Raw genomic sequence first — 27,137 nt, 5'->3', positions numbered from 1 at the left:
TTCCGAGCTGAGTCTGAAACCAAAAAATAATGCAACGAAGCCTTCTTAGCGGGAGAAAATAAATGTTATACGTATCCATGATAAACAGCAATGCAATGTTTAAATGAAATACTGCCATTTAATTACTTCAGATACTGAAAAAAAACTGTTTTAAAAAAGCATCCATCTCTGTGGGCTAACAAGATGTACTTATCTAATATATAAAAATATGTTTCCGCCCCATGTATCACTGCAGTTCTTTAAACCGCAGCCCTGCCAGTCATACTTTTTATCAAATAGTTACGCTGAGAAGTAATGCATTCTTATAGGAAAATGTTTTATGTTATTTTGTGTTTTTTCATACCAACTATTGATATGATCTACCTACAGCAGCATGTTAAACTAAAAACACTAACGTTGTTTGATAACTGTGAAATAACTTGAGAGAATTTCAAAGTCCATTTACTTTCTTTTACAGAAATTTAGATCAATTTCGACTATTATACATGATTTTGATTATGGACATTGGTTATCTTGAAGGGTAAGGGGGCTTTTTCATTCGTTTTTTTTCTTTTTTGAAGTTGAGGCTTGAGTTTAGCGGTGTATATACTTGGAGAGATCACACATTGCAGTTAACAGGTAAATAAGTGATGGCAGTACTATGTAATAAAGACCCTTCAATCTCTACCGTTCCAATGTAGGTTGCTCTCCTTTAAAAGTAAGAAACGCAAAAAGGAAAAGAAAGGAAAATACAGATAAAATAAGAAAAAGGAAAAAACACCACATAACTTTTTATAATCAGATCTCCCTCCAGATCTCCCTCCTCCCAAAGTCACTATATATTGCTATTCTAAAAATGACTGTAACACATAAGTGCGTGTTAGCATAATTGTATTGATAAGTGTTCAATCGGGCACCAGCACATAGGTAGGGATTAAACAGATTTGGAAATTAATAATATTCTAGACAAGATCCCTGCCAAATTGGAATGCTAGCAAAGTATCAACATTACACTAAAGAAAATAACAGGAACTTTAATCTAATTTGGCAAAGAGAAAAATAAACTTTGCTGACCTGTTACTAAGTCAATGAATGCCACGGCCCCCTCCACTTGACGGGTCATTCTTTGCACAGTGAAATTGTAAACACCTCCAGGGGTCAGCCCCGTCAGTCCGTAGGCTGTCAATGAGGCCAAAGCATGATCTTCTTTGACGTACGTGCCATTGGAAAGGTAGATTTTATAATGTGTGAAGCTTCCTGCAGCTGGAGTCCATGTTAATGTAGCTGAGGTAGTATTTTTAAATACTACACTCAGGCCGCAAATCCCAGGAGGCTCTAGAAAAATTAAAATCATGTGCATAAAGTACATAAATAATTTAACATCCATTTTGTACGCACCTGGGAAAATATTACATAGAGCTGTGACTGGTGCCAACTTAGTGCAAAACATCTCATGGGATCAATTTTGTCCCTAAAACAAATCTTGCACTGCTCATGTGTGCTTTGTGACAGAGCGCAATTGAACGGAGCTGAGCCAATGTAAAAAATAATTATACTTTCTGCAGCCACTTTCACCTTTTATGTTGATTTAAACTGAATTATTCCACTCGGCCATGGAAAATACTCACAATACAGACTAGGGGCCAGATGTAGGAGCCCAAATACCGGTCGGTAACGGCCGAATTCTGACGTTACCGACCGGTATTTGGTGATTGGGATGTAGGGGCATCATTTTACAGATTCGGTAAATTTACCGAATCGTAAATTTACAGATTCTATAAAATACCGAATCGGTAATTTTACCGATTCGGTAACACCCATATGTAGGTGGGACTCTTTTGAGTCCCAAAGGCCTTTCAGATTCGGTATTTTACCACCCAATCCAATTGGGTGGTAAAATACTGAATCCTGGTGTGCATGCACATGTGTGCATGCACACCTGTGCAATGTGACACACAAACATGCCCTTAGGGCATGTCTGTGTGCCACATGGCACCAAGTCCGGAATTGGGGTGCTAGAGGGTGTCAAAGTGACACCCCTCTGCACCCTTGCAGGATTCAGTATTTACCGATTCGGTAAATACCGAATCAGTATTGCCCATTGATTCCTATGGGCTTCATGGCCCATAGGAATCAATGGGCAATTACCGAATCGGTAAATACCGAATCCTACCGATTCGGTAATTCTCAATTTGGAATTACCTACATCTCCCCCCTTCATATTTACCGACTCTTAAATACCGAATCAGTAAAATTCGGTATTTAAGAGTCGGTAAATATGAATTACCTACATCTGGCCCTAGGTAACCTATTAAGGACACATAGTATGCCAGGATGCATGACGGGCTGTGACAGCATTCTATATGAGACTGCATGACAAATGGAATGACAAATACCGTGACTATCAGCATTACAAATTGTAATTCAATATGCATGGCGCGTCTAATGTTGAAGGAATCTCATGGAGTAATGGTAAGAAACAAGGTGATACTTTCATAATGTTGGTACTGGGAAAATAAGTATTTAATGGTTATATGTTTTTCCATGCTTCTCAGAAAATGGGCCCTGGCTGAGCAAACAGTGAAAACAATCACAAGGCATTTGAGATAATAATGAATGGGCTATGCAGGGGAAAATGATTTAAGGGAATCTGGTCAATGCTGGTTGAAATGTAGAATGCAAAAGATCCACACTGATAAAAGTTACAATCAAGTTCTTAAAGAGATGAGGTGAATGAAGAAAGACACATTACTACAAGCCAGAGAGTAGCTCTGAGACTTCGAGCAACCGGTGGAGACTTGGGTTTTTGATCCAGATGCTAATTTGTTTCTATTGTAATCTAATAATTTAATTTTGGATTGTATGTTTGGCAACACATTTCTATTCAAGCCTGGTCCTGGGTCAACTGGTCACTGGCTGAGACCGCCAGACCACAAGTGGGTCCAGGGTACCCTGTCCCTAGTAATCAAGAGGAACACTACCTTCCTTTGTTGTTATCCATGTGCATAAGTTACAGAGGGTACCGAAGGCGTGCATGCACCTGATCTCTTGGAGCCCTGGCTGGACACAAGGAAGCAAATGAGCCCAGATTGGGACTTCAAAGGCAGCCCGGACATCTAGTCACCTGAGTGGAAAGCATGGCGTGAGATGAAATGGCCAGGCTCAGGGGACCCTGGGGCCTAGGTGCTCAGAGCCCCAGCTGGGCCTCAGGCACGGGACTGCGAGGAGGGCTCTAACAGAGCTCCGACCTTGGGCCTGATGGCACCTTATTATGTAGGTGAAACGGGCCTGATGGATGCCTGTCCAGGGCAATTTGCGATGTAGCAGGCCGGAGGAAGGAGCCCGCGACGGGGCCTTGCAGGGCTTGTGGGCCCAGTCAGAGCTCCAGGGCCTGGCAGCGCAGGTGAAGGCTCGCTAAACCGTGACAAATTATAATTATACTTGTTCTACCAGTTTTTGTTCCCTTAGATTTTGAACCATAGCTTAGCCAGCACCCAGGGAAACCTATCCAAGCTGGAGCTATCCAGGGAGGCCAGACCTGCGTGGCTATCACCACATTTTTTTGCCTAGAATCCCTTTGCAAAACCTCAAACTTTGACTATAAAAACACATTTTCCTTACATTTCTGTGATGGAAAGTTCTGGAGTCAGCAGGAAGCCACACACTTCTTTCCAGGTCTCCCAATACAAATGGAAGGGGAAGTACTCTCCTTCTCCTGTAAACAGCAGAGGGATTCCTGGAAGTGGGCAGAGGGCATAATGGTTACGTCCTCGCATACGGCCACCATGGTGGAGGACGTAACCATTAGGTCCTTGGCACAGAAAGTGTTAACACAGGCATACAAGCTTTTTATTCATGTTTTTATGTTGCATGTACCCTGTCTCTATTGACACTTTTGCTATTTACACCCACATTTGTACTACTTGACACAACTCGACTCTCACTACTCTACTCGGCATTACTCTGAATCACTCTAAGCCAATCCACTTTATGTCACTCCATGCCACACTACTCTATACTAAACTATTCAATGCTACTCCACTGTACTCTACTCTATCAAACATCACTCCATGCCATTTCACTCCATGCAACTCTATTGTGCACCACTCTATTCTGCACCACTCTACCCTATGCCACTCTACTCTATGCAACTCAACCCTACACCACTCTACCCCACCCCATTCTGTGCAACTCTATGCCACTCTATTCTACGTCATTCCACTCTTCACTATGCTACTCAACTCTACGCCACTCCATTCACTCTATGCCACTTAACTCCACTCTGAGACACTCTACTCTACACCACTCCACTCAATGCCAATGTTCCCTCTAATTTTTTTCCTCTGTGTGCGGCAGTGGAGGGTCTCTGTGCGCTGCAACCATGGCTATGTGCGCCAGGAACCAAACCGCGCGTGTCTGCGGCGCCAAATGGCACTCCAAAATTTTTCTTTAAAAAGCGAAAAGATAGTGCATTTTCACACATACAGCGCCACAATAAGGGTCTTAAGGGCAGTTTGCAATATTGGATAAGCACGCCATGACATGAACTGGTTACACTGGCAAGTACACTTCAAGTTTAGAAAAGCACAAGACTTCAATGGTGGTACCATCATTAGATTTTAATAAATATTCTTAACTGGAGCACAGTTCATTGGGTGGGGAAATGCTGCGAGCCTATACAATATCACATATACACAAGAAGGTAGAGGGCTGTTCAGACACGTCAAGTGGCGTCACTAGATGGGTGACAGGGTTGCTTCTCACGGCGATCCTTGCCATTTTTCCAGTGCTGATAAACTCGGTCTAGGTCAACTTTCCCGTTCAGGAGGTAGGCCTTTGTCCTCATGAGCATGTCCAAATGCTTCTGCTCTAGTCTATTCCTCAATTTGCTCTTGATAGTATTCATGAGGCTGAATCCTCGTTCACAGTCTGCACTAGATGCTTGAAATGTTGCGCAGACATCAACAAGCTGAGACACGACACTATACTGAGCAGCATTGCGTACAGTAAAAGTCACCATGTCTTGCAAGGTGGTAAATAACCCACCCTTAACATGTTCTGCCACCACATATTTATAGTCTCTGGACTATCGAACAACATCTTCTGGTGTTTCACAATCACCCAGGGCCAAGACATTTTTATACTTTTCAACAAGTCTTTCAATATTCTTAGTCCCAAAATCAAAATGCGATTGTGTGGCTATTGCCTGGATCTCAAAACTTGCCCATTCTTTTAGCTCACCCTCAGGGAACCTTTTTTGCATGTGTTCACAAAGAAGGGAAACAAAAGACAAAATAGGCCCACTGTCAAACTCTTGCCTATCCTGGTACAAAACCATCAGCTCTCTTACATTGCTGCTCCAAAAGACAGTGTCCCCCAAATACTGTTGCTTAATTTGGCCAATCTTCGCTCTTGCATACTGTACGGCTTCAACAGTAGTTAAAGAACTTTTTTGGAATAGTTTGCACAAAGATGCAAATTCACCCAGAATGTCATTAAGTACTGCAAGGGAAATATGGTAGTTGGAGTCCGATAGCTTTTTATAACAATATTTAGCAATTGGATCATTCTCCTCAACTTTCTCATGCTCAAAGTACTTAAGAACAGTTTCGTAATTACGAATTAGTGCACCAACAGCAAAATGCCTTGAAAGCCACCGGACTTCATTCAGTGGTCGAAAAGAGACAACTTCACATTCAGTGACCGATGCAATTTCATCCAGCTTGGACTTCCTTGCAGGAGATCTGGAGAACACAGTGTAGACAGTCCTCAATAATGTCTCCATCCCTTTAATCATTGGAACCCTCTTCCAGGCATCATCAACTCCCAAATCTTCTCGATGGGCGACACAATGCTGCTCAACTATATGAGGAATGGATTGTTTAAGGCGAGTAGCGACACCATTATTCTTCCCCAGCATCACAGATGCACCATCAGATGTGAACATGACCATTTTCATGAGGTCCAGTTCATTGGCAGTGTAGAATTCTTTCACGGCAGTAGTGATAGCCTCAGCATTACAGCTAGTCAGCTTCACTATGCCCCCAAACTGCGTTTTATGCTCAGTTGATGTTACAGGTTGGAACTTGAAATACAGGATGAGCATTTTTGAAACAGAAATATCTGTGCTCTCATCAATTATCAAGGTGTGATACAAAGCTTGCCGAAGTTCTGTCATAGCTTCACAGTGTATCACGCTATTGATGGCCTCAAGGAACTCAAAGGCATAGTTCTTGCTCCTCCAGCTGTCTAGTATCTTCACATACAAAGCTAAGTGGTCATGGATGTCTTGTACAGATAACATTGAAGTGTTCATCTTGACTGCCAGCAACACGTTGTTGATGAGAATCTTTATCTCCTCAGGCATAGATCTTTGGCGTTCAACTACTTCCATTCTATTTGCTTTGTCTGTGGCAGTTTCTGTCAGCATTGCCCGTACTCCAAAACCAAACCTCGCAGCAGCACTTCTGTTTCTCAATATCACCATGGCAGACTCGTGTACTTTGCTAAGTAGATGGCGTTTCATGTAGTCCAGTTTCCAGCCATCACTCCATTTCTTCCCTGTGGAAAAGTCCCCAACAATCTTGGCTTCGGCACATGCTTTGCAAATCAAGCCCACATCCGGACTGTATTGAAATAGTTCCACGAGTTGCATGCGGACCTTGCTTCGTGACTTCTGTGTCTCAGCGTCCACAATTTCCTTCATCCACTCTTCCTTGAATACAAGGCAACATTTCTTCCTTTGTGGTGAAGCACTGCACTCTCCCGAAGTTACAGCTTTGCGCTTGAACATTTCCGTACCCGCCGGTTTGAGCCTGCTGTCCCGCAAAGCCTGCAAAATAAGGAAACATGGCTTACGTTGACGCCTAGCTCATGAATGCAAACTGTTATACTACAATGTTCAAGATGCACCACAGTTTAACTCAACCCAACAATTACCTCTTCTGCCTGCACTCACGTGCGCCTCTTTAAATGTATGGGGTTCTTGCTGTGAAACCTGCAACAGAAGAAAACATCGGTAAGTATATATGGTACTACAATGTTCAAGACGCACCACAGTTTAACTCAACCCAACAATTACCTCTTCTGCCTGCACTCACGTGCGCCTCTTTAAATGTATGGGGTTCTTGCTGTGAAACCTGCAACAGAAGAAAACATCGGTAAGTATATATGGTACTACAATGTTCAAGACGCACCACAGTTTAACTCAACCCAACAATTACCTCTTCTGCCTGCACTCACGTGCGCCTCTTTAAATGTATGGGGTTCTTGCTGTGAAACCTGCAACAGAAGAAAACATCGGTAAGTATATATGGTACTACAATGTTCAAGACGCACCACAGTTTAACTCAACCCAACAATTACCTCTTCTGCCTGCACTCACGTGCGCCTCTTTAAATGTATGGGGTTCTTGCTGTGAAACCTGCAACAGAAGAAAACATCAGTAAGTATATATGGTACTACAATGTTCAAGACGCACCACAGTTTAACTCAACCCAACAATTACCTCTTCTGCCTGCACTCACGTGCGCCTCTTTAAATGTATGGGGTTCTTGCTGTGAAACCTGCAACAGAAGAAAACATCGGTAAGTATATATGGTACTACAATGTTCAAGACGCACCACAGTTTAACTCAACCCAACAATTACCTCTTCTGCCTGCACTCACGTCTGCCTGTGCAATTGTCTTTGTAGTACGGTCTCACGAACCTGCAAAAGAAAAAAGGGTGCAGATTGTGAATCTATTTACCCAGCAACCCCCAACCCAACGAGGAACGTAAACAGAATTACCTTGTCTTTGTGGTACTCACACCTGACCACTGTAATCCAAATACCGTACAGACTGGAAACCTACAAGTGAAGACAAGTAAGTCAGCAAACGCCTGAAGAATTACAAACTGTGCATGGGACCGGTCAAGAGGCCCAAGACAAAAAATGACCAAATAATTACCTGGGATTTCAGCCTAGGACAAACAGGGGTGTGCCCATGTGTTCCATTATTAGCATCCATTATCTTAAACTGGTCTATAAATGTGAATCCCAGGGGAAAGCGGCATTACAGAAGGTGTAGCACAAAATACAAACTGCAAATGGTTGAGGTGGGTGAACAAGGTAACCCACAGGATGGCTCAGAAGCACACAATCCATCAAAAGATCCCACCTGAAGCTGCTGCAGTGGCGCGCCAAAAAAATGATTGACTACGTTCAAGCAATTTTCAGGCAACCATAAATATGTCAAGATAACTGAAGAATGATGGACCTGCTGCAGAGAGATCTCAGTTTTGCCTTCTGGAAGTTTTCCACTTCCAATTAGTACCCACATCACCCCCAATGCTATTCTGCTCCCCCCTATCCATTCTGCTGCCCACAGTGTCGAAGATGCCACTCTGATCATTCACCCACTGCCCTCTCTGCCACTTTTCAGTGTGCCCTCAATGGGCAGCCAGACCAATCCCCGGATTACATCCTGCCTCCTCCCAGCCTGATGTCGACTGACTCTACAGTGCCAGTTCAGTGCCCTCCCTGCCATGTGCCCACTCAATGCCCCCCGCCCCATGGCCGTGCATTTCAGGCACTGCCCCCTGTTGGTTCAGTTCCCTCCCTGCCACACTTCACTTCTACTCCCCAGCCTGCTCCCTGATGTATGCCCGTACTGTCCCAGTGCCCATTCGGTGCCTTCCCTGTCCTTTCAGTCCTGTCCATACTCGATGTTGTCGCTGCGTCCTCCCTACCCTACGCCCATCCTGCCCAGTTCCTCCAGAGTCTTCCCTCACTCATGTGAATACATCTTCTCTCTGCCCCAATGTCTATCCTGCCCGCTCCTCCGCTGTTCACGCAGAGCCCTCCCTGCCCCTGTCTACTGTCCTTCAAGTCGAATTCCTTCAATATTCTCCCTGCCCACGTCCAGTCAAGTCCTGCCCTGGAGACCCCGTGTCTATTCAGTGCGCTTTATGCCCCAGTGTTTCATTCATCCCCCCCCCACCCCCCAGCCCCTTCAGGTCTCTCTTCCTCCCATGTGCATTCGCTGCCCTCCCTGTACCATGATGAATGAGGGCGCTCCTGTCCCACCCCCCAGCTGCTCGCCCTGCCTCATCTACATACAGTACCCTCCCTGCCTCCAAGTGCACTACCCTGTCCACTCACCAATGTCCGTTTGATGCCATCCCTGCCCCAGGTCCATTCACTACCTCCCTGCTCCCTGTCCATTCACTGCCCTTCATGTCCCAGGTACATTCACTACCCTCCCTGCCCCAGGTCCATTCACTGCCCTCCCTGCCCATTCACTGCCCTCCCTGCCCCAGGTCCATTCACTGCCCTCCCTGCTCCCTGTTCATTCACTGCCCTCCCTGTTCCCTGTCCATTCACTGCCCTCCCTGCCCCGCGTCCATTCACTGCCCTCCCTGCCCCACGTCCCTTCACTGCCCTCTCCTATACCGAAAACCAAATGCTGCCATTACATGCAAATCATACATTGGGTCCGGCTGCAACCACAAATCCGTCCAGGAGCAGAGAGGCTCCTCACCCGATATGAGCACTCCCGCCTCCCGCCTCCCGCTTCCCGCTTCCCGCCTCCCACCTCCCGCCTCCCGCCTCCCGCCTCCCGCCGTGGTAAATACATTCTCCTCCCGCCTCCCGCTTCCCGCTTCCCGCCTCCCGCCTCCCGCCATGGTAAATACATTCTCCTTACCTGCAACTTCTCACGCCCGCACCGCCGCCAACCGCCGCTGCCACCACTGGAAATGTGCTGCATGTCATGTTCGCGCCGCTCGCTTTTTAAAAGCGGCGGGCGGCGCGAATCTCTTGCGACGGCCTGTGTGCGCGCTCCACGATAGGTGGTGCGCACTGACGTCAGGGAAGGTGCGCGCGCACGGCCTAGAGGGAACAGTGCTCAATGCCACTTTGCAGCACTCTACGATACTCCATTCTATGACACTCTACTATATGCCATTCCATTTCACTCTACACCACTCCACTCTACTCTGCATCATTCCATATCACTATAATCCACTCCAGTCTAATCCACAGCACTCTGCTCTATGTCACTCCACACCACTGCATTTCATGCCACTCCAATCTTCACCATGCCAGTCTACTCCACTCTGCACCACTCCACTCCACACACTGCCACTCTATGGCTATCTATGCCACTCCACTCAACTTCACTCCACTTCACTCGACACCACTCTGCTTTATGCCACTCTCCTCTACACCATTCCATGCCTCTCTACTCTACTTCCCAGCACTCTATGCTTCTCCACTCTATGCCACTCTACTCTACACCACTCAACTCTATGCCACTCGGCACAATGCCACTCTACATTACTCCACACCAATCTACTCTGTGCCACTCCACTCTACTACATTCCACCCCACTCTATGCCACTCTACTCTCATCATTCTATTTTATACCTACCGTCCCACTTACTCTATGTCTCTCCAAGTCACTCCATTCCCCACAATGTCACTCTATGGCACCCTACATCACTCCACTGCACTCTACTCTACTCTACCCCACCCTATACCACTCCACGCCACTGTACTCTATGCTACTCAATGCTAGTCCGCTCTACACCACACTACTCCACCCCACTCTTTGTCACCCCACTCTATAGCACTCTACTCTACATAACTCCAATAGACATCACTCTACTCTATGCTATGGAACTCTACTCTATGCCACTCTACTTGATACCTATCTACTCTACACCGCTCTATTCTACTCCAGTCTATGCCACTCCACTCTATGCCACTCTACACCACTCCATTCCGTTCCACACAATGCCACTCTATGCTACTCAACTCTTCTCCACTTCACCCTAGTTTGCCACCCAACTCTTTGTCACTCTACTCTATTCTATGCCACTCTACTCTAATCAATCCATCCGCTCCACTCTATGCCTCTCCAAGCCACTCCACACTCCACCAATCTACCCAACTCCACTCCACACCACTGTACTCTATCCCATTCTATGCCACTATAACCACTCTTTGTCACCCCACTCTACTCTATGCCACCACTCACCTCTACTCCACGCCACTCAATCTACAACACTGTACTCTACGCCACTCAATGCCACTCCACTCTACATTACCCCACACCACTCTACTCCATTATATGCAGCTCTATTCTATGCCACTCCTCTCTATGCCATCACACTTTATACCAATCTACTCTGCACCACTCTATTGTACTCCAGTCTATCACACTCCACTTGATGCCACTCCATGACATTCCATTCCACTTTAAACAATACCATGCCATGACACTCTGCACCACCCCACTCCACGCCATTCTAAGCCAATATACCCTAGGCCATTGCACTCTACACCACTCTACTCAAAGCCATCCTACTCTATGCCACTTCATTCCGCTCCACGTCACTCTACTCAACGTCACTCCACTTCACTGAACGCCACTCTACGCTATTCTATGCCACTCCCCATCACTCCACTCCATCCCACGCTATGCCACTCTATTCTACACCATTCTACTCTATTTCACTCCATACCACTCCACTTAACTTTAGTCTATGCCACTCCACTCTACACCTTTGAGAAGTTGGCCTGGTATATGCTGTCCACTAATTGAAGTGGGCACCTTGTACCAGTCCAAACAACCCTAATGGTGATTTAAGAGGTCAAAGATAAACTTAGAAAGCTATCCAAGTGGTAGCTGTGGAGAGCAGCCTTCAGACTCCAAGCACACAATACTTAAGCAGACATTTGACAGGAAAAAGCACTAATACACAGTGGGCCCCAGGGGGGGACTAAACCAAATACTAAAATAGTGATATAAGAACCACAACTCGAGTCTAGACAGTGTCAAGAGGTTGTAGAATCACTGGGACACCAAAGAACCACCCAAGGTGAGTAAGTAGGGACCCCACGGAGAACGGGTGCAGTGTGGGAACACGACCGCTGGCTCCGTAAAATTCTATGGGAAAGTCACGGTTTAAGTTTTAGAGTTATAGGACCCTTCCCAGTGGACTTTGAAGAAACCCTGTGGAAGACAGAAGGTATGGAGAGCCACCCCACCCGTGGATACCGAGGTACCGAAGTTACCTAACCCCGGGAAGCCAGGTGCATAGGTCTGAAGTGTCATCGGAAACCACAGTCTAACCCAATGGAGTACTTCGAAGAAGAGCAGCAGCTGGAAGGAAGAAAACACTCCATTGGAATCCAAAGGTGGATTCCTTGTTTGGACTTTTGTTGTGAAGAATGACGAATGCCCACCGAAGTAGGGTGCTTCAAGTGCGTTGATGAAGTCCTTGACTCTGCAGCTATGGAGACCAGGAGAGGTCGAGGACAACCAGGAGCCAGATATGAGCTGTCCCACAAAGGATGTCGAGTACTGAGAGGTCGGTGTCCGGCGGAAGCACCAACAAGCAACAGCAACCCACGCAGAAGGTCAAGGCTAGATACAGTTCGGAGTAAAAAAGTCCAAAAGACTCACCACAGCAAGGGGAGCAACCAGGGGAGCCCAAAAATAGCAGAGTTGACCCTCAAGTGAACTCAGAGTCCTGAGGCACAGGAGTCGCGAGAGGACCTCATGCAATTTCCCCAAACAACAGCCCACGGAAATGGTGCCAGAGGTTGGGGCTACTCAGAGCCCAATGCACTTGTTCGGGAAACACCAACAAGCATATGCACCTGCAAATGTACGCAGTGCAAAGGGGTTCGAGTATTGCAGGATCCACGAGGTATTCTGACCTCAAACCTGGTGAGAGAGCAGCTTGGATCTTGAGGGATGTAGAACCCCACCACCTGTGTTGCTGAAGCCTATGAAGTCTGTAGGAGCTCAGGGTCAGCAGACAGTAATGTTGTGGTACCTGTGGATGCTGGAAAGTGACTCCTCCATAGGTTCTGCATGGATCCTGTATGATGCACATGCACAGAGTGGGAGACAAAGTCAGGCCCAAACAAAGTCCAGCAATGTCCCGAGAGTCCAGACGGTCGAAGTTCAGTGGTTTCTGGTTCAGAATCTTGTTCATGTCAAATCTAGGGTCCTTCAGCCAGGTAAGCCCTTACGTTCCCACGGGAGAGGGTTGGACAGATTCTGGGGACCCTCCAAGGGGAGGGTCTGAACAATGGGGAGGTTACTCCCATGTCCTTTGTCAAGTTTAGTGCCAGAGTGGGAGCCATTGGCTCCAAGGACTGGTTTGAACTGGACTATGCACAGGGACACCAAATGTGCCCCTCATGCAAATTTTCTGTAACTGGCAAGCGCACCCACCCTGCCCTAATACACTAAATCCTGTCTTGGAGGTGGTCACACCTCCCTGTGACAGGATGGCTATTCTTCTGCCTTCCCCTGCTCGAGCTTGGCTCAGCACCAGGAAGGCATACATGTTTTCTCTGGTCAGCAGCAAGTTTGACACCAAATACGATAGGGTTAGTTTCAGTCGTTTTAGAGTTGATCATCACGCGGTTGCATAATGCCACTCTATATGTCGTAAATGGCTGCCTCACTGACAACCTGGGAGAATGGACTCCGTAGGCTGCAGGGGTGTTCTGCACATGCAGTGGCACTCTCTCAATTAGAACCAAGCACCCTGCCTTCAGGATTGTAAAGGCCCGCTAGTGGGGTGACTGATAAGTTTTTAAGTGCAGTGATCCTTAGATATAGGAAACCTATATCTTAAATAAGTGGTGCATGCACCAACTTACACAGGCTGCAATGGCAGGCCTGTGGGTTCTATTAAATGCTTCAGCCCATGGGAAGCCTCTGGGGTACCTATGCCCTGGGTACATGGGTACCATATACTAGGGACTAACAAGGGTATCCCAGTATGCAATCTGGAGTGAACCTAAGTACATAACATAACAGTTTAGGGAGAAAGCAGATATACTGGGGTCCTGATTAGCAAGATCCCAGTTAGACTAGTCAAAAACAGTAGAAGAACCAAGCAAAAAGATCCTACTTTCCCATGCGACTCTATTCTACATAACTCTACGCAACTTCACGCCACACTACTTCACACCATTCCACTCTATGTCATGCCACCTCACACAATGGCACTGTATGGCACTCAATGCCACTCCCTTCTATACCACTCTATGCCACTCTACTCTACTCCACTCTACTTTAAGCCATCCAATTCCACTCCCCTCAATGCCACTCACCTCTAAGCCACTCTGCTGTACCCTAGACCACTCTACTCTACTCTAGGCTACTATACACCACTCCAAACCACTCTATGCCACTCCAATGTATGCCTGTCTACTCCACTCTCCTCAATACCCCTCTGCTCTTCACCACACCACTAATCGTCAGCAATGCTGAACAGCATGGCAAAAAGACATTGGCAAAACTAATATCTCTCACATGGGTGTGACCTATTGGCTTTGCCAATTCTTGTTTGTATTGTCGCCCACATGCTGTTTTGGACTGATGCTGTTAGTGTCAGGTACCATGCTGTTAGTGTCAGGTACCAGTTCATGTGTTTTGCCACTTAAAACATGGCTAAATTGGCTAACTTCTAATTTAAGCCTGCAGCCCAGCTTGTTAAAATAACGCTTTTGACAGGGGAAAAACTTTCCTTTTAAACAACAATTAGTCCCCTCAAGGTATACATTTATGGCCACAAGGTAGGTAGCAAAGCATTTAAAATTATAAAATGGGACAGTAGAAGTTTAATGTTAACATGTCCCTCCAGCGATAAGCCCCCAACAGCTATTTACACTTTGGAATACTGTCCTATAAGGAAGACTAGAGCACAGGTTAAAATATTTATATTGTGTCTCAGGATTGGGAGCAGCTAGAAAAAGAATTTAACCTCTCTTTTTCAATGATTATTAAAAGTTTGATTCAATGATGAAGTTGGATTATACTTAAATATTAAGGGAAACTTGTTTATAGAAAGTTTACATTAGTTCTCAGCAGCTGTCAATCAAGTACTTGACCTTAATGAGATGTGAAAACTGCTCCAAGAAAAGGGGCAAAGGCTTGGTTGGGGGAGTGCATTTCTTTCTCTGACAGGAAGACCATTTGTGTTGGACTCAGGAAATTAATTAACTTCAAATGGTATCTGCCCAGTCACAGGTAAGTGTAAGATGACATCTAGAAAGGCCCTAGCCTTTGTCACCCTAGTCTGGCTTTGTCCTCCTAGTCAAGCTGGCACCAGACCCAGTGGGAGGAAAGCTGCCTCAAGAACCGCTTTGAGCGACCACAGATGAAAGAAGGCATGAATGTGGATCCGCTACACACCCTCTTCAGAACACTCTCTTGACCTGTGGGATGTAACGTAATGTAAAGGTGAGTTTCTAGAGTGCTGTTTGTCTTCCATGAGGGTATCCAGGAATCCAGGAAGAACAGAAGGACTGCACCTGCTGGTCTCAGAACTGGGTGAAGACCTGAAGGGATGGTCCTGGACCAACATGCACCGAAAACAGAGGAGTCAACTCCAAAGGTCAGTTGGATGACCTCCTGTGTGGCTCTGGGACACAACAAGTTTCCAGAGGACTCTTTCTGACATGTCCAGCTGACCAGTAACAATAGGACCTGGACTGGACCCTACTGTTGGCCTCTGCCAGATATGCCAAGAGTCTCTAAATGCCTTCCCATGAGGCCTGATGCATTAGAAGTGTACACCTGTAGGTGTTTGGGCACCAGAAGAAAGTTTAGAAACGTTTGAAAACTTTTTCTTCAGAGCACGACAATTCAGTGTGATCTGGCAGAATAAGGAATCCCTCTCATAGGTCCTGGCACCTCTGAAAAATTATGTAAGTCCCACTCTGTAGTTGGACCTAGAAGATATTAAAAATAACTTCTTCCAGAAAGTGACAAAGTCCCTTTCTGAATCTGGACTTAAAAACATTTTTGAACTTTTTGACAACCAGAATTTCACAGGGATTAATTCATTTGATGTATCTAAACCAGGCTCAATCATGATCAGCCTGAAATTTCACCAGGGGCCTGGTCTACCACAACCACTGACTATCATGGGCAGTTTACTTTTTTTAGTGCTTTTGTGCACTTAAATTCTTCATTTCCAAATTCCTATCTCCAGGTCCCCTTAGTGGATTTCTGTCATTTTGATGTCATTTTTCTCATTTAAATGTGTTCTCTTTTTTATGAATATATATAGGATGTTTATTGTATTGTGCCTTTGACTTTTTCACTGTTTTGGTACTTCTGAATGCTTTACACATTTTATATAAATTAAGCCTGTTGATTCTGTGCCGTAGCTACCAGGGTTTGAGGTCAGGTTTAAATTACTGAAACTTTTAACTGAACCTAACGCATTTATGACTTTATTACTTTTAGTGAACTTTCATCCAACCCCAACTAATAATCCACTTTCTTACGTTCTTCATTTGTGATTTTAAACTATGAGGCTTTGGTTTGCTTGTGTCTTCTCTGCAAATCTGATATTATTACTTGTGCCTGTTCGGCCAAATCGGCGGTCTCAAATCCTGCCCCTCAAAGCATGCACTATGTTAAATAAGCTGCCAGTCATTGGTCCTAGAGGAAGTTATTAAAGCTGTCATTCATGTGTAACAAGATGGCAATGAAGGTAGTAATCATTTAAAAAAAAATCTTTTTATTGTTTTATCAGCAAAAAAAAAACATAGGTTCCATATTAACCAAGAAACAGATCATTACATTACTGCATTCATCATCCATGTGAGCACTGTACATAATATTTATCAAAGTACAAGGGTAATCTGTACATTTCCTGTCTTATATTATAAGGGAGAAACACTTTGTTAACCATCACTGTAAATTCAGTTCAATATCACGTACATAATCCGTGAAGAAGTGCCAATAGTCTTTCGGACGAGATCTGGCCGGAAGTTCTTCCTCATACGTCAACAATTTATCTCTACAAGAAGTCATGTCTCGCATCCATTGCTTAACACTTGGAACAGTTGTAGCCCCCCAACATTGTGATACTTGCCTCCTGGCTAGTAATAATGCTAATACAGAATTTACGCTTCACCGCTCTCACATTCGTCAGCAGACCCAAGAGACAGGTTTTTATATCGCAGCCAATTTCTGTTCCTACCATTTTTGCAATTATTGAGGTTATTTCCTCCCAGTATTCCCGTATCTGTACACAGTCCCATGCCAGGTGGATAAAAGCAGTCTTATCTACTCTACACCTGTTACATCTCGTCTCTGTCCTTAACCCATATGGGTGGAGTTTCACCGGTGTGTAGTATGTTTGATGCAGATATTTAACGTATAAAAGGCGGAGATTGCCGTTAGGTGGCAGTAGTCGAGTTAATGCGCATGTGGCGCTCCATTCCTTCTCTGTGAGCGGGCCTGTGAGCACATCATTCCACCTCGTCATTGCTTTGGCAGTGGTATGTGGAATTTCAGTCTGTCCTACCGAATATAAACTTGAGACTAGATGTGTAGTGTTGGATGACGTCAATATAAGTTGAAGCGTGTTTAAGCAGGCCGGTTCCGTAGGATAGTCAGGGTATAACTGTCTAATGGCTCTCTGCAGCCTATAGTAGGTGAAGCAAAATAGCATTGTTTGATTTTTAATGTATGAAAGGTCGTGTAACTGACGAAATGTACCCTCGTGATATAGATCCCCAAATTTGTCAATCCCCACCTGCGGCAGTAGTTCCATGCCAACCTTCTCCCCTGTGACTGACAGTTCCGGGTGGTGGTGTAGTGGCAGTGCTGGAGCATACAACGGTACCTTGTGAGCTAGCTGTCCTAGTCTATGCCATGCATTCGTTATGGCATCAATGGTGTTAATGTCTTCTGCATGTAAGGGAGGCCGTCTATGTGTTATTCTGGCTGTCAAGGGGTTAGGTAACGCATCTCCTTCTTCCACTGCTGTATGCGTCAAATAAGGCATCGCATGGTACCAGTAAGCGGCATATTGCGCTTGAGCACACAGGTAGTATAGCAAGAAATCTGGTACACAAAAACCTTCCCTGTCATAAGGCAGTGTTAACGTTCTGAGTTCTATACGAGCTTGCTTACCCGCCCAGATTAGCTTAATCACTAAAGACTTGATACTATTAAAAACAGCACTAGGAGGGGGAATAGGAATATTATTGAATAGGTAGAGAAATGTAGGTAAAATATTAATTTTCACGATCGCTATGCGATCTGCTAAGGAGAGCGGTAGCTGTATCCACCGGTTGATCTTATCTTCCAGAGCTGATATCACCCTTCCATAATTTGTGCGAATGACCACTTCCGGATTTCTATGATACCAGACCCCTAAATATTTTATTGGGTCAGTTTGCCAGTCTAACTGGAATTCAGTTGTATGCGGCTTGGTAGTATATGTGAGGGGGATTATTGATGATTTGGTCCAGTTGATTTGCAGGCCAGAGTGTCTACCGAATTTGATGTATTCCCTCAACAGGGGAGCTAAATTCTGTTCAGTGTTGCGACCTATAATAGCATATCATCCGCATATAGTGCTATATGTAAGGGCCGGGATGGGAATTGTAGAGCCGATTGTTTATGTTTCTGTCTGCCAATGCAAGCTAGAGGCTCGAGTGCTACAGCGAATAGCAGGGGTGACAAAGGGCATCCCTGCCGTGTCCCTCTTGCAATAGGGAACTGATCTGAGATATACCCATTTATCCACACCCTAGCTACCGGGTTCGTGTACAATAACTTAACCCACTGTGTGAACATCGGGCGGAAACCCATTCTTTCCAATATCGCTAGTAAGTAAGACCACTCTATAGAATCAAAAGCCTTAGCGGCATCTAACATGACCGCTACTGCCTTAGTGCTAGGTACTAAATAATGGGAGAGTGCGAAGAGGGTTCTGGTGTTATGTGAGGTAGCTCTAGATCATGGGTACTCACAAACTTTCTCTCGGGGGCCAAATTTACAGTGTGGTTTGTGGCCGAGGGCCGCACCGGTGGGGGCGGGGTCAGTGGGAGAGGGGGCGGGGCTCAAGCAACCAAAAAAACTGGTACCATGAGGTTGATCACTGGTCCCTGCAGCGGACGCTTCATCTACTGAGCCACCAGACCCGACATACACACATCTCTCTATCTCTCTCGTTCTTTCTCAGTCTCTCTCTCTCTCTCTCTCTCTGTCCCTCCCTCTCTCTCTACCTTTCTCTCCCTCTCTGTCTCCCTCTGTCTCACTCACTCTGACTGTCTCACTCCCTCTCACTTCCGCTCTCCCTCTGTCTCACTCACTCTGACTGTCTCACTCCCTCTCTCCCCCTGTCTCACTCACTCTGACTGTCTCACTCCCTCTCTCCCTCTGTCTCACTCACTCTGACTGTCTCACTCTCTCTCTGTCTACCTCTCTCTCTCTGTTTCCCTCTCCCTGTTACCCTCTCCCTCTCTCTGTTTTCCTCTCCCTCACTCTGTTTCCCTCTCCTCACTATGTTTCCCTCTCCCTCACTCTGTTTCCCTCTCCCTCACTCTGTTTCCCTCTCCCTCCTTCCCTCTGTCTCCCTCTCTCTCCTTCCCTCTCCCTCCTTCCCCCTGTCTCCCTCTGTCTCCTTCCCTCTCTGTCCTTCCCTCTGTCTCCCTCTCTCTCCTTCCCCCTCCCTCACTATGAGGTCTCCCTCACTCTGAGGTCTCCCTCACTCTGAGGTCTCCCTCCCTCCCTCTGTCTCCCTCCCTTGCTCTACTTCCCTCCCTCGCTCTCCCTCTGTCTGCCTCTCCCTTGCTCTCCCTCTGTCTGCCTGTCTCCCTCCCTTGGCCTCTGTCTCCCTCCCTCGCTCTTCCTCTGTCTGCCTCTCCCTCGCTCTCCCTCTGTCTGGCTCTCCCTCGCTCTCCCTCCCTCGCTCTCCCATCTGTCTGCCTCTGTCTCCCTCCCTCGCTCTCCATCACTCTCCCGCGCTCTCCCCCGATCTCCCTCGCTCTCCCTCTGTCTGCCTTTCCCCTCGCTCTCCCTCTGTCTGGCTCTCCCTCGCTCTCCCTCCCTCGCTCTCCCTCTGTCTGCCTCTGTCTCCCTCCCTCGCTCTCCATCACTCTTTCTTGCTCTCCCTCGCTCTCCCTCTGTTTGCCTCTCCCTTGCTCTTCCTCTGTCTGCCTCTGTCTCCCTCCCTCGCTCTCCCTCGCTCTCCATCACTCTCCCTCGCTCTCCCTCTGTCTGCCTCTGTCTCCCTCCCTCGCTCTCCCTCGCTCTCCCCCTGTCTGCCTCTGCCAGCCTCTGTCTCCCTCCCTCGCTCTCCCTCTGTCTGCCTCTCCCTCGCTCTCCCTCGCTCTCCCTCTATCTGGCTCTCCCTCGCTCTCCCTCCCTCGCTCTCCCTCTGTCTGCTTCTGTTTCCCTCCCTCACTCTCCCTCGATCTCCCTCGCTTTCCCTCTGTCTTCCTCTCCCTCGCTCTCCCTCAGGTAGGGAGATGTGTGTCTGTCCTAAGCCCCCAACACTCACCCCAGTGTATGTCAGGGGAAAGGAGATGTGTATCTGTCCTAAGCCCCAGCCTTTCAGAGCAGCTTTGAGGGTAGCAGCGAAGCTCAGCAGCATCGGTGACCACAACAGACACCGGACTCTGAAGAGAGGACGAGTGAGGGAGAAGGGAAAGGAGAAACATAGAGTGCATTGGATGTGGGAATGAAGAGAGCAATGCTCCAGGGCATTGAAAGTTGAGACAGAAGGGAAATGCATATGCTGTGACATGGCATGCACATATCTGTGCAATACATGTGATTCGCTCAGTGCCTCTGTCTCTTTCCCCCTCTTCCTTTCTCCTTCTCCCTCTGCCACCCTCTTCACCTCATCCTGCCTGTGTGTGCCTGGGCTGAGACAGCTTCCGGGCACACACACACACAGCCGCACCCGAGCAATTGACAGGTCTTTAAAAGACCATTCCCATGTTAATGAGGCTTTGTTCACCTCGTAGGCCCCTGCAGCTCCACGGAATAGCTCGGCCCCGGCCCCCACAGAGCAGCAGTCTCTTGACTCGGGCTGCCGCAGGAGTTTTTGCTGACACTCTTAAAAAAATATATATACATTAAAACACGGGTACGATGTTTGGACGGTCCGCGGGCCGCCATGGAAGGCTTGCCGGGCCGCCAGCGGCCCGCGGGCCGTACTATGAGTACCCCTGCTCTAGATGGTATAAAACAAGCCTGATCCAGGAGGACCAGAGCTGTCATAAGTGGTTGTAACCGGACTGCCAGGATCTTGGCCAGGTTCTTAGAGTCGACATTAATCAACGATAAAGGTCTGTATGATTCACACACTTCAGGATCCTTAGCTGGCTTCAGAAGGGCCACTATCACCACTTCCCTTAGCATTGGGGGGAGTACTGCCTGATCGAAAGCACATACATACATAGCAACCAGATGGGGGGCCAATATATCTACATATTATTTGTAGAATTCGCAAGTGAACCCATCCGGGCCAGGTGCTTTTCCATTTGGCAATGATTTTATGATCTCCGTGACTTCCTACACAGTTATTGGTTGCGAGAGGTACTCCCTTTGATTGTCCGAGAGCCATGCAATGGCCACATCTTCCAGATAATTAAAGATTTCCGTGGGCTGTGCTGTAGACTGGGATGTATACAACTTGTTATAGTTTCTCACAAATCCGTGTAGAAGACCCTCTGGGTGTGTGATCAACTCACCATGCTAAGCCCGTATTTGTAAGATCGTTTGAAGACCCCTCCCTTTACATATCTTAGATGCCAGAACTCTACCTGGTCTGCCACCTTCACCAAATTGCCTAGCAGTGGACCTTTTGAAGATATATTTGAGTTTGTCCTCGATGAAAGATTGATGTTCTGTATGTATCTGCCTTAAGTCCCCTAATAAGACTGGATTCTGTGTAGTCTCGTATTGTGTCTCCAGCTCTTTCATCCTGGCTTCACAGCGTGCAATCTGTTGTCTAATGTCTCGTAATATCCCTACGGTCGTGCTGATGCAAACCCCTCTCAGGGTGGCTTTAAAAGTCTCCCACAGAATGGCCGAATCTGTAACTGTAGACACATTTAACTTAAAATGATCCTTTATTGCCTTGGCTATGGTATCTGCATATATTGTGTCTGTAAGTGCTTTAGCATTAAATCCCCAGCTAAATGGAGGGGGTTGATACTGCGGTATCTGGATGGATAACGGGACAGGATTGTGATCTGAGAAGGTCCTGGGCAGTGTTCCCAATTCCCTTGTCCACAGCAATATTTTCTCTGATCCCAACCAATATTCTATGCGTGACCAGCTTCCATGTGCCCCAATAATGTGTGTAGCCCCTGCCAGTCTGGGTGTCTCTCCCTCCAAAGATCCCTCATGCGTAAATCAGCCATTAAATCCAGCACTTTCGCACGCGCTTTCCTATGTGATTCTGTGGAGGACCCCGACCTGTCTATTCGATCATTTAAAGCTATATTAAAATCTCCACCCCATAATATTTGTGTATCCCGGAATTCATGCATATGATTCCATATTTCTTGGTACAGTTCAGGTGCATCCACATTGGGACCATATATATTAGCTTGTGTCAATCTCTGTCCTCGCAATGTTCCTGTGAGTATAACAAACCTCCCATTCGGGTCCAGTATCACACGACTCACTTTAAAATTCACTCCTTTCCTCACCAGTGTCATGACTCCCCTTGAGTATGAGGAGTAGTTAGAGGTGTGTATCGTTTCCGCCCATCTGGTGCCTAAATTATTTAGCGTGTTCGGGGCTATGTGGGTCTCTTGCAATAAAGCTATATCTATTCCCCACCGATCCAGACATGCAAATATCTGTCTTATTTTCTTTGGGTTTGTGAAACCTCAAAAATTCCATATTAGGAGTTTCAAACATGTTTTACCTATACGCTTCTCACTATTAGGCATCATACACTATTAACCAATTCCATAACAATCTCACAGTAGTAGTGTCCGCTCCCAGTGACTACTTTGACATCGTTGGCACAGTACCCTCAATAAAACAGTTTAGCAAATCATGAATTTCAGCAATCCATCTCAAATGTGTTGCTCTTTGAACTAGAACAGCTTCCCAACCCCACCCACTTCAGCAACCCAATCCTGCCGAAGCCATATCCCCCACTTAACATCCCTAGATATTGTATCCGTAATGGGGATCACCCATGTGGAGGTCCACCGAGGGTAAACTACACCACCCAACTTAATGGATGGGGGCAGACCCTTCATAGCCATATAGATGCAGTTTTCGGAAAGGCTAACATGTGTGTTGGTTGATATCAGCCCCATTAGTAGTAAACCAATAACACGGTAAGATCAATACCTCACAGTGTCCTATTGTACTGGTACATTCCTCCTCTCCTGTTGCAGTACCATTGGTGCTTGTGAGCTTACATACATTAGCAAGTATAGGCACTTAGCATATGGGATCAAAGGAGATATCCCTTTCCAGAAGCACAGCTGTAGTATCTAGAATAATTTGTGCCCCATCATTTGTGTTTCTTCTATTGTGATGTTCAGTGCCCAGCTACACTGGTCAACGCCACCTACCAGTACAAGACAAACCGAGAAAAAACACAGCATCCCGCACCATGTACAGGTCAAGAAAATGTTCTCAAGATGCTGTCTAGCTGTACCACATTTATGCTTGGCAATAGCTAATGGTAGGGAACGACTCCTAGCTTCTTCCTAACGAATGGGCTAAAGGCTCCCAGGGGCAACCCTACCCACTTTTTCAGTAGCTCCTGTTTGCCCTACTGCACGGTGGTCCTTATTCTTAAAATCCCTGAAAGAGACCCCTTCTCCCCTTGTGCAGATTCTATGTGCCCACTCATAGATGTTGCCAGGGTAGTTAGCAGCTCTTCCCTCTGTGATCACTAAAAACGGTTCTGGGGGCAGCATTCCTCCCACTGGGGTTGGCGCCAGCCTGAATAGGAGGACAAAGGTTAGGGCCTTTCTGGATGTCACCTAACATTTACTTGTGACAGAGCAGACCCAATTTGAAGTTAATAAATGTGCTGAGTCCCCAGAAATTGCCTGTCAGAGGAAGAAATGCACCTCTCCAACACCAAGCTCTTGCTCTGGGAGCAGGTTTCACACCTCATTACGGTCAAACACTTGATTGACAGCTGCTGGAGGACTAATGTTAAGTTTCTAAAAACACCTTTTCCTTAATTATTATTAATGATCCAACTTCACCATTGAATCAGGCTTTTAATAAATATTAAACAGAGAGGTTGAATTATTTTTCTAGCTGGTCCCAAACCTGATACACAATATAAATATTTTAACCTGTGCTCTAGTCCTCCTTACTGGACAGTATTCCAAAGTGTAAATAGCTTTTGGGGGCTTATCGCTGGAGGGACATGTTAACATTAAACTTCTCCATGTCCCATTTTTAAATGGTTTGTCTCTACTGTGTGGCCATCAATGTATACAAAGAGGGGACTTACTAATATTTAAAAGGAAAGTGTTTCCCCTGACAAAGGGTTATTTCAGCCAATTTAGCCATGTATTTGGGAGTAAAACACATGAACTGGTACCTGGAACTAACAGCATCGGTCCAAAACAAAGGGCCCGATTCCCAGAACTAACTTAAGACAAAATCCTAAACTTACTACCATTTTGGTATTCACAGAAGGCACTTACTTATTTTGGTATTCACAGAAGGTACTTACTCATTTTGGTATTCACAGAAGTTAGGAGTCCTAACTTTAGGACTCCTAAATGCCTTCTGTGAATACCAAAAGTCTTAAAGTTAGGATTTTTCTCAAAGTAGTAGTAGTAAAGTTAAGACTTCTAACTTTAGGACTACTAAATGCCTTCTGTGAATACCGAAAGTCTTAAAATTAGGATCTGTCTCAGTTTAGTAGTAGTAAAGTTAGGACTCCTAACTTTAGAACTGCTAAATGCCTACTGTGAATACCCAAAGTCTTAAAAATAGGATTTTTCTCAATTTAGTAGTAGTAAAGTTAGGATTCCTAACTTTCGGACTCCTAAATGCCTTCTTTGAATACCGAAAGTCTTAAAATTAGGATTTTTCTCAACTTTACTACTACTAAACTGAGAAAAATCCTAATTTTAAGGCTTTCGGTATTCACAGAAGGCATTTAGGAGTCCTAAACTTAGGAGTCCTAACTTTACTACTACTAAACTGAGAAAAATCCTAATTTTAAGACTTTCGGTATTCACAGAAGGCATTTAGGAGTCCTAAAATTAGGAGTCCTAACTTTACTACTTCTTAACTGAGAAAAATCCTAATTTTAAGACTTTCGGTATTCACAGAAGGCATTTAGGAGTCCTAAAGTTAGGACTCCTAACTTCTGTGAATACCGAAATGAGTAAGTGTCTTCTGTGAATACCAAAATGAGTAAGTGTCTTCTGTGAATACGAAAATGGTAGTAAGTTTAGGATTTTGTCTTAAGTTAGTTCTGTGAATCGGGCCCAAAATGTGGGTGACAATGCAAACATGAATTGGCAAAGCCAAGAGGTCGCGCCTTTGAGAAAGCTCTTGGTTTTGCTAATGTCTTTCAGCCATGCTGTTCAGCAACGTAAGGTAGAGCTGCATAGATTGGAAGAGAGTGGTATTGGGTGGTGTAGAGTAGAGTCACAATGAGTGTCTTAGAGTACAGTCGAGTGGAGAGGCATGGAGTAGAGCAGAGTGGTGACATAGAGTAGAGTGGCATAGAGTGGAGTGACAAAGAGTGGGGGAGTGGCATAGAATTGCATAGAGTAAAGTGGAGCTGGGTAGAGTGGCATTGTGTGGAGTGGCTTGGAGAGGCATAGAGTAGAGTGGGATGGAGTGAGGTAGAGTATAGTGGATTGCAGTAGAGTAGAGTGGCATAGAGTGGGGTGGCAAACAGTGGGGTGAAGGGGTGTAGAGTGGAGACGCAGAGTGCCAGTGTGGAGTGGGATGGAGTGGTGTAGAGTGGCATAGAGTGGAGTGGCCTAGACTGGAGTGGAATAGAGTGGCGTAGAGTAGATTATATAGAGTAGAGTGGCAAACTGTAGCGTTGCATAGAATAGAGTAGAGTGATGTGGAGTAGTGTAGAGTAGAGTGGCATAGAGGAGTGTAGAGTTCCATAGTGTAAGGTGACAAAAAGTGGGGGTGCAGTAAAGTAGTATAGAGTGGACCAGCATAAAGTGACATGGAGTAGAGTAGAGTGGCATACAATGGCGTAGAATGGAGTGGCATAGAGTGAAGTAGCAAAGAGTGGAGTGGAGTGGCATAGAATGGCATAGAGTAGAGTGGTGCAGAGTAGAATGGCGTGGCATAGAGTAGAGGGGCGTGGAGTGCTTTAGAGTGGGGTAGAGTATAGTAGTGTAGAGTGGAGTGGAGTGAGGTAAGGTGCCGAGTAGCAATGTGTGGAATGGAGTGGTTTGGAGAGGCATAGAGCAGAGTGGGAAGGAATGGTGTACAGTAGAGTGATGCAGAGTAAAGGGGCATGGAGTGGAGTAGAGTAGCATAGAGTGGCATGGAGTGGGGTGTAGGATAGTAGAGTGGAGTGGCACAGAGTAGATTGGTGTGGACTAGTGTAGTGTAGAACTATGTGGAGTGGCATAGATTGGAGTGTTGTAGAGTAGAGTGGCGTAGAGTGGAGTGGCATGGAGTTCTCTGGAATAGATTAGATAGGCATGGAATGATGTGGAGCAGAGTGGCATCGAGTAGAGTGGTGTTGAGTAAAGTGGAGTAGAGTAGAGTAGAGTGGCGTAGAGTGCCGCAGATTGGCATTGTATAGTGTGGAGTGGCGTAGAGTGGAGTGGAGTGGCATAGAGAAGAGTGGAGTGGAATTGAGTGCAATTATGTGGAGTGGAGTGACGTAGGGCATAGTGCTGTGTATTAAACTGGAGTGGCATATAGTAGTGAGAAGTAACGCAGAGTAGAGTGGAGTGATGTGGGGTGAAATGGAGAGGCATAGAGTACAGTGTCATAGAATGGAGTACTGTAAAGTGGCATTGAGTGGAGTGGTGTAGAGTAGAGTGTCTTAGAGTGGAGTAGAGTGGCATAGATTGGAATGGAGTGGCATAGAGTAGAGTAGCATAACGAAGAGTGGAATGGCATACAGTAGAGTTGCATGGAATGGGGTGGAGTGGAGCAGAATGGCATAGAGTGGAGTAGCATGGAGTGGAGTGGCATGGAGTCGAGTGGCATAGAGTAGAATGGTGCAGGTTAGAGTGGCGCACAATAGAGTGGCATTGAGTTAAATGGCATGGAGGGATGTGGCATAGATTGGAGTAGAGTATAGTGGAGTAAAGTTGGGTGGTTTCGCGTAGAGTAGTGTGGTATGGAGTGGCATAAAATGGAATAGCTCAGAGTGATGCAGACTGATGCCGAGT

At 46.1% G+C, this 27,137-nt stretch overlaps 1 protein-coding gene and 1 pseudogene across 1 annotated transcript in view; both read right to left on the bottom strand.

The window, feature by feature from the left end:
* PTPRQ (protein tyrosine phosphatase receptor type Q) overlaps positions 1-27,137 on the bottom strand; it is a 1,452,710-nt gene that overhangs the window by 1,052,675 nt on the left and 372,898 nt on the right. The window contains exon 18 of the mRNA XM_086919596.1: positions 1,054-1,314. Within this exon, the coding sequence (XP_086775722.1) occupies positions 1,054-1,314 (261 nt within the window). The remainder of the gene's footprint in view (positions 1-1,053; positions 1,315-27,137) is intronic.
* LOC147751402 (E3 SUMO-protein ligase KIAA1586-like) lies at positions 4,703-6,772 on the bottom strand (annotated as a pseudogene).

This window comes from Lissotriton vulgaris, chromosome 1_1, assembly GCF_964263255.1.
Source record: "Lissotriton vulgaris chromosome 1_1, aLisVul1.2, whole genome shotgun sequence".
Lineage (NCBI taxonomy): Eukaryota > Metazoa > Chordata > Amphibia > Caudata > Salamandridae > Lissotriton > Lissotriton vulgaris.
The sequence above is the reverse complement of the archived record's forward strand: the minus strand, read 5'-3'. Positions and strand labels throughout refer to the sequence as shown.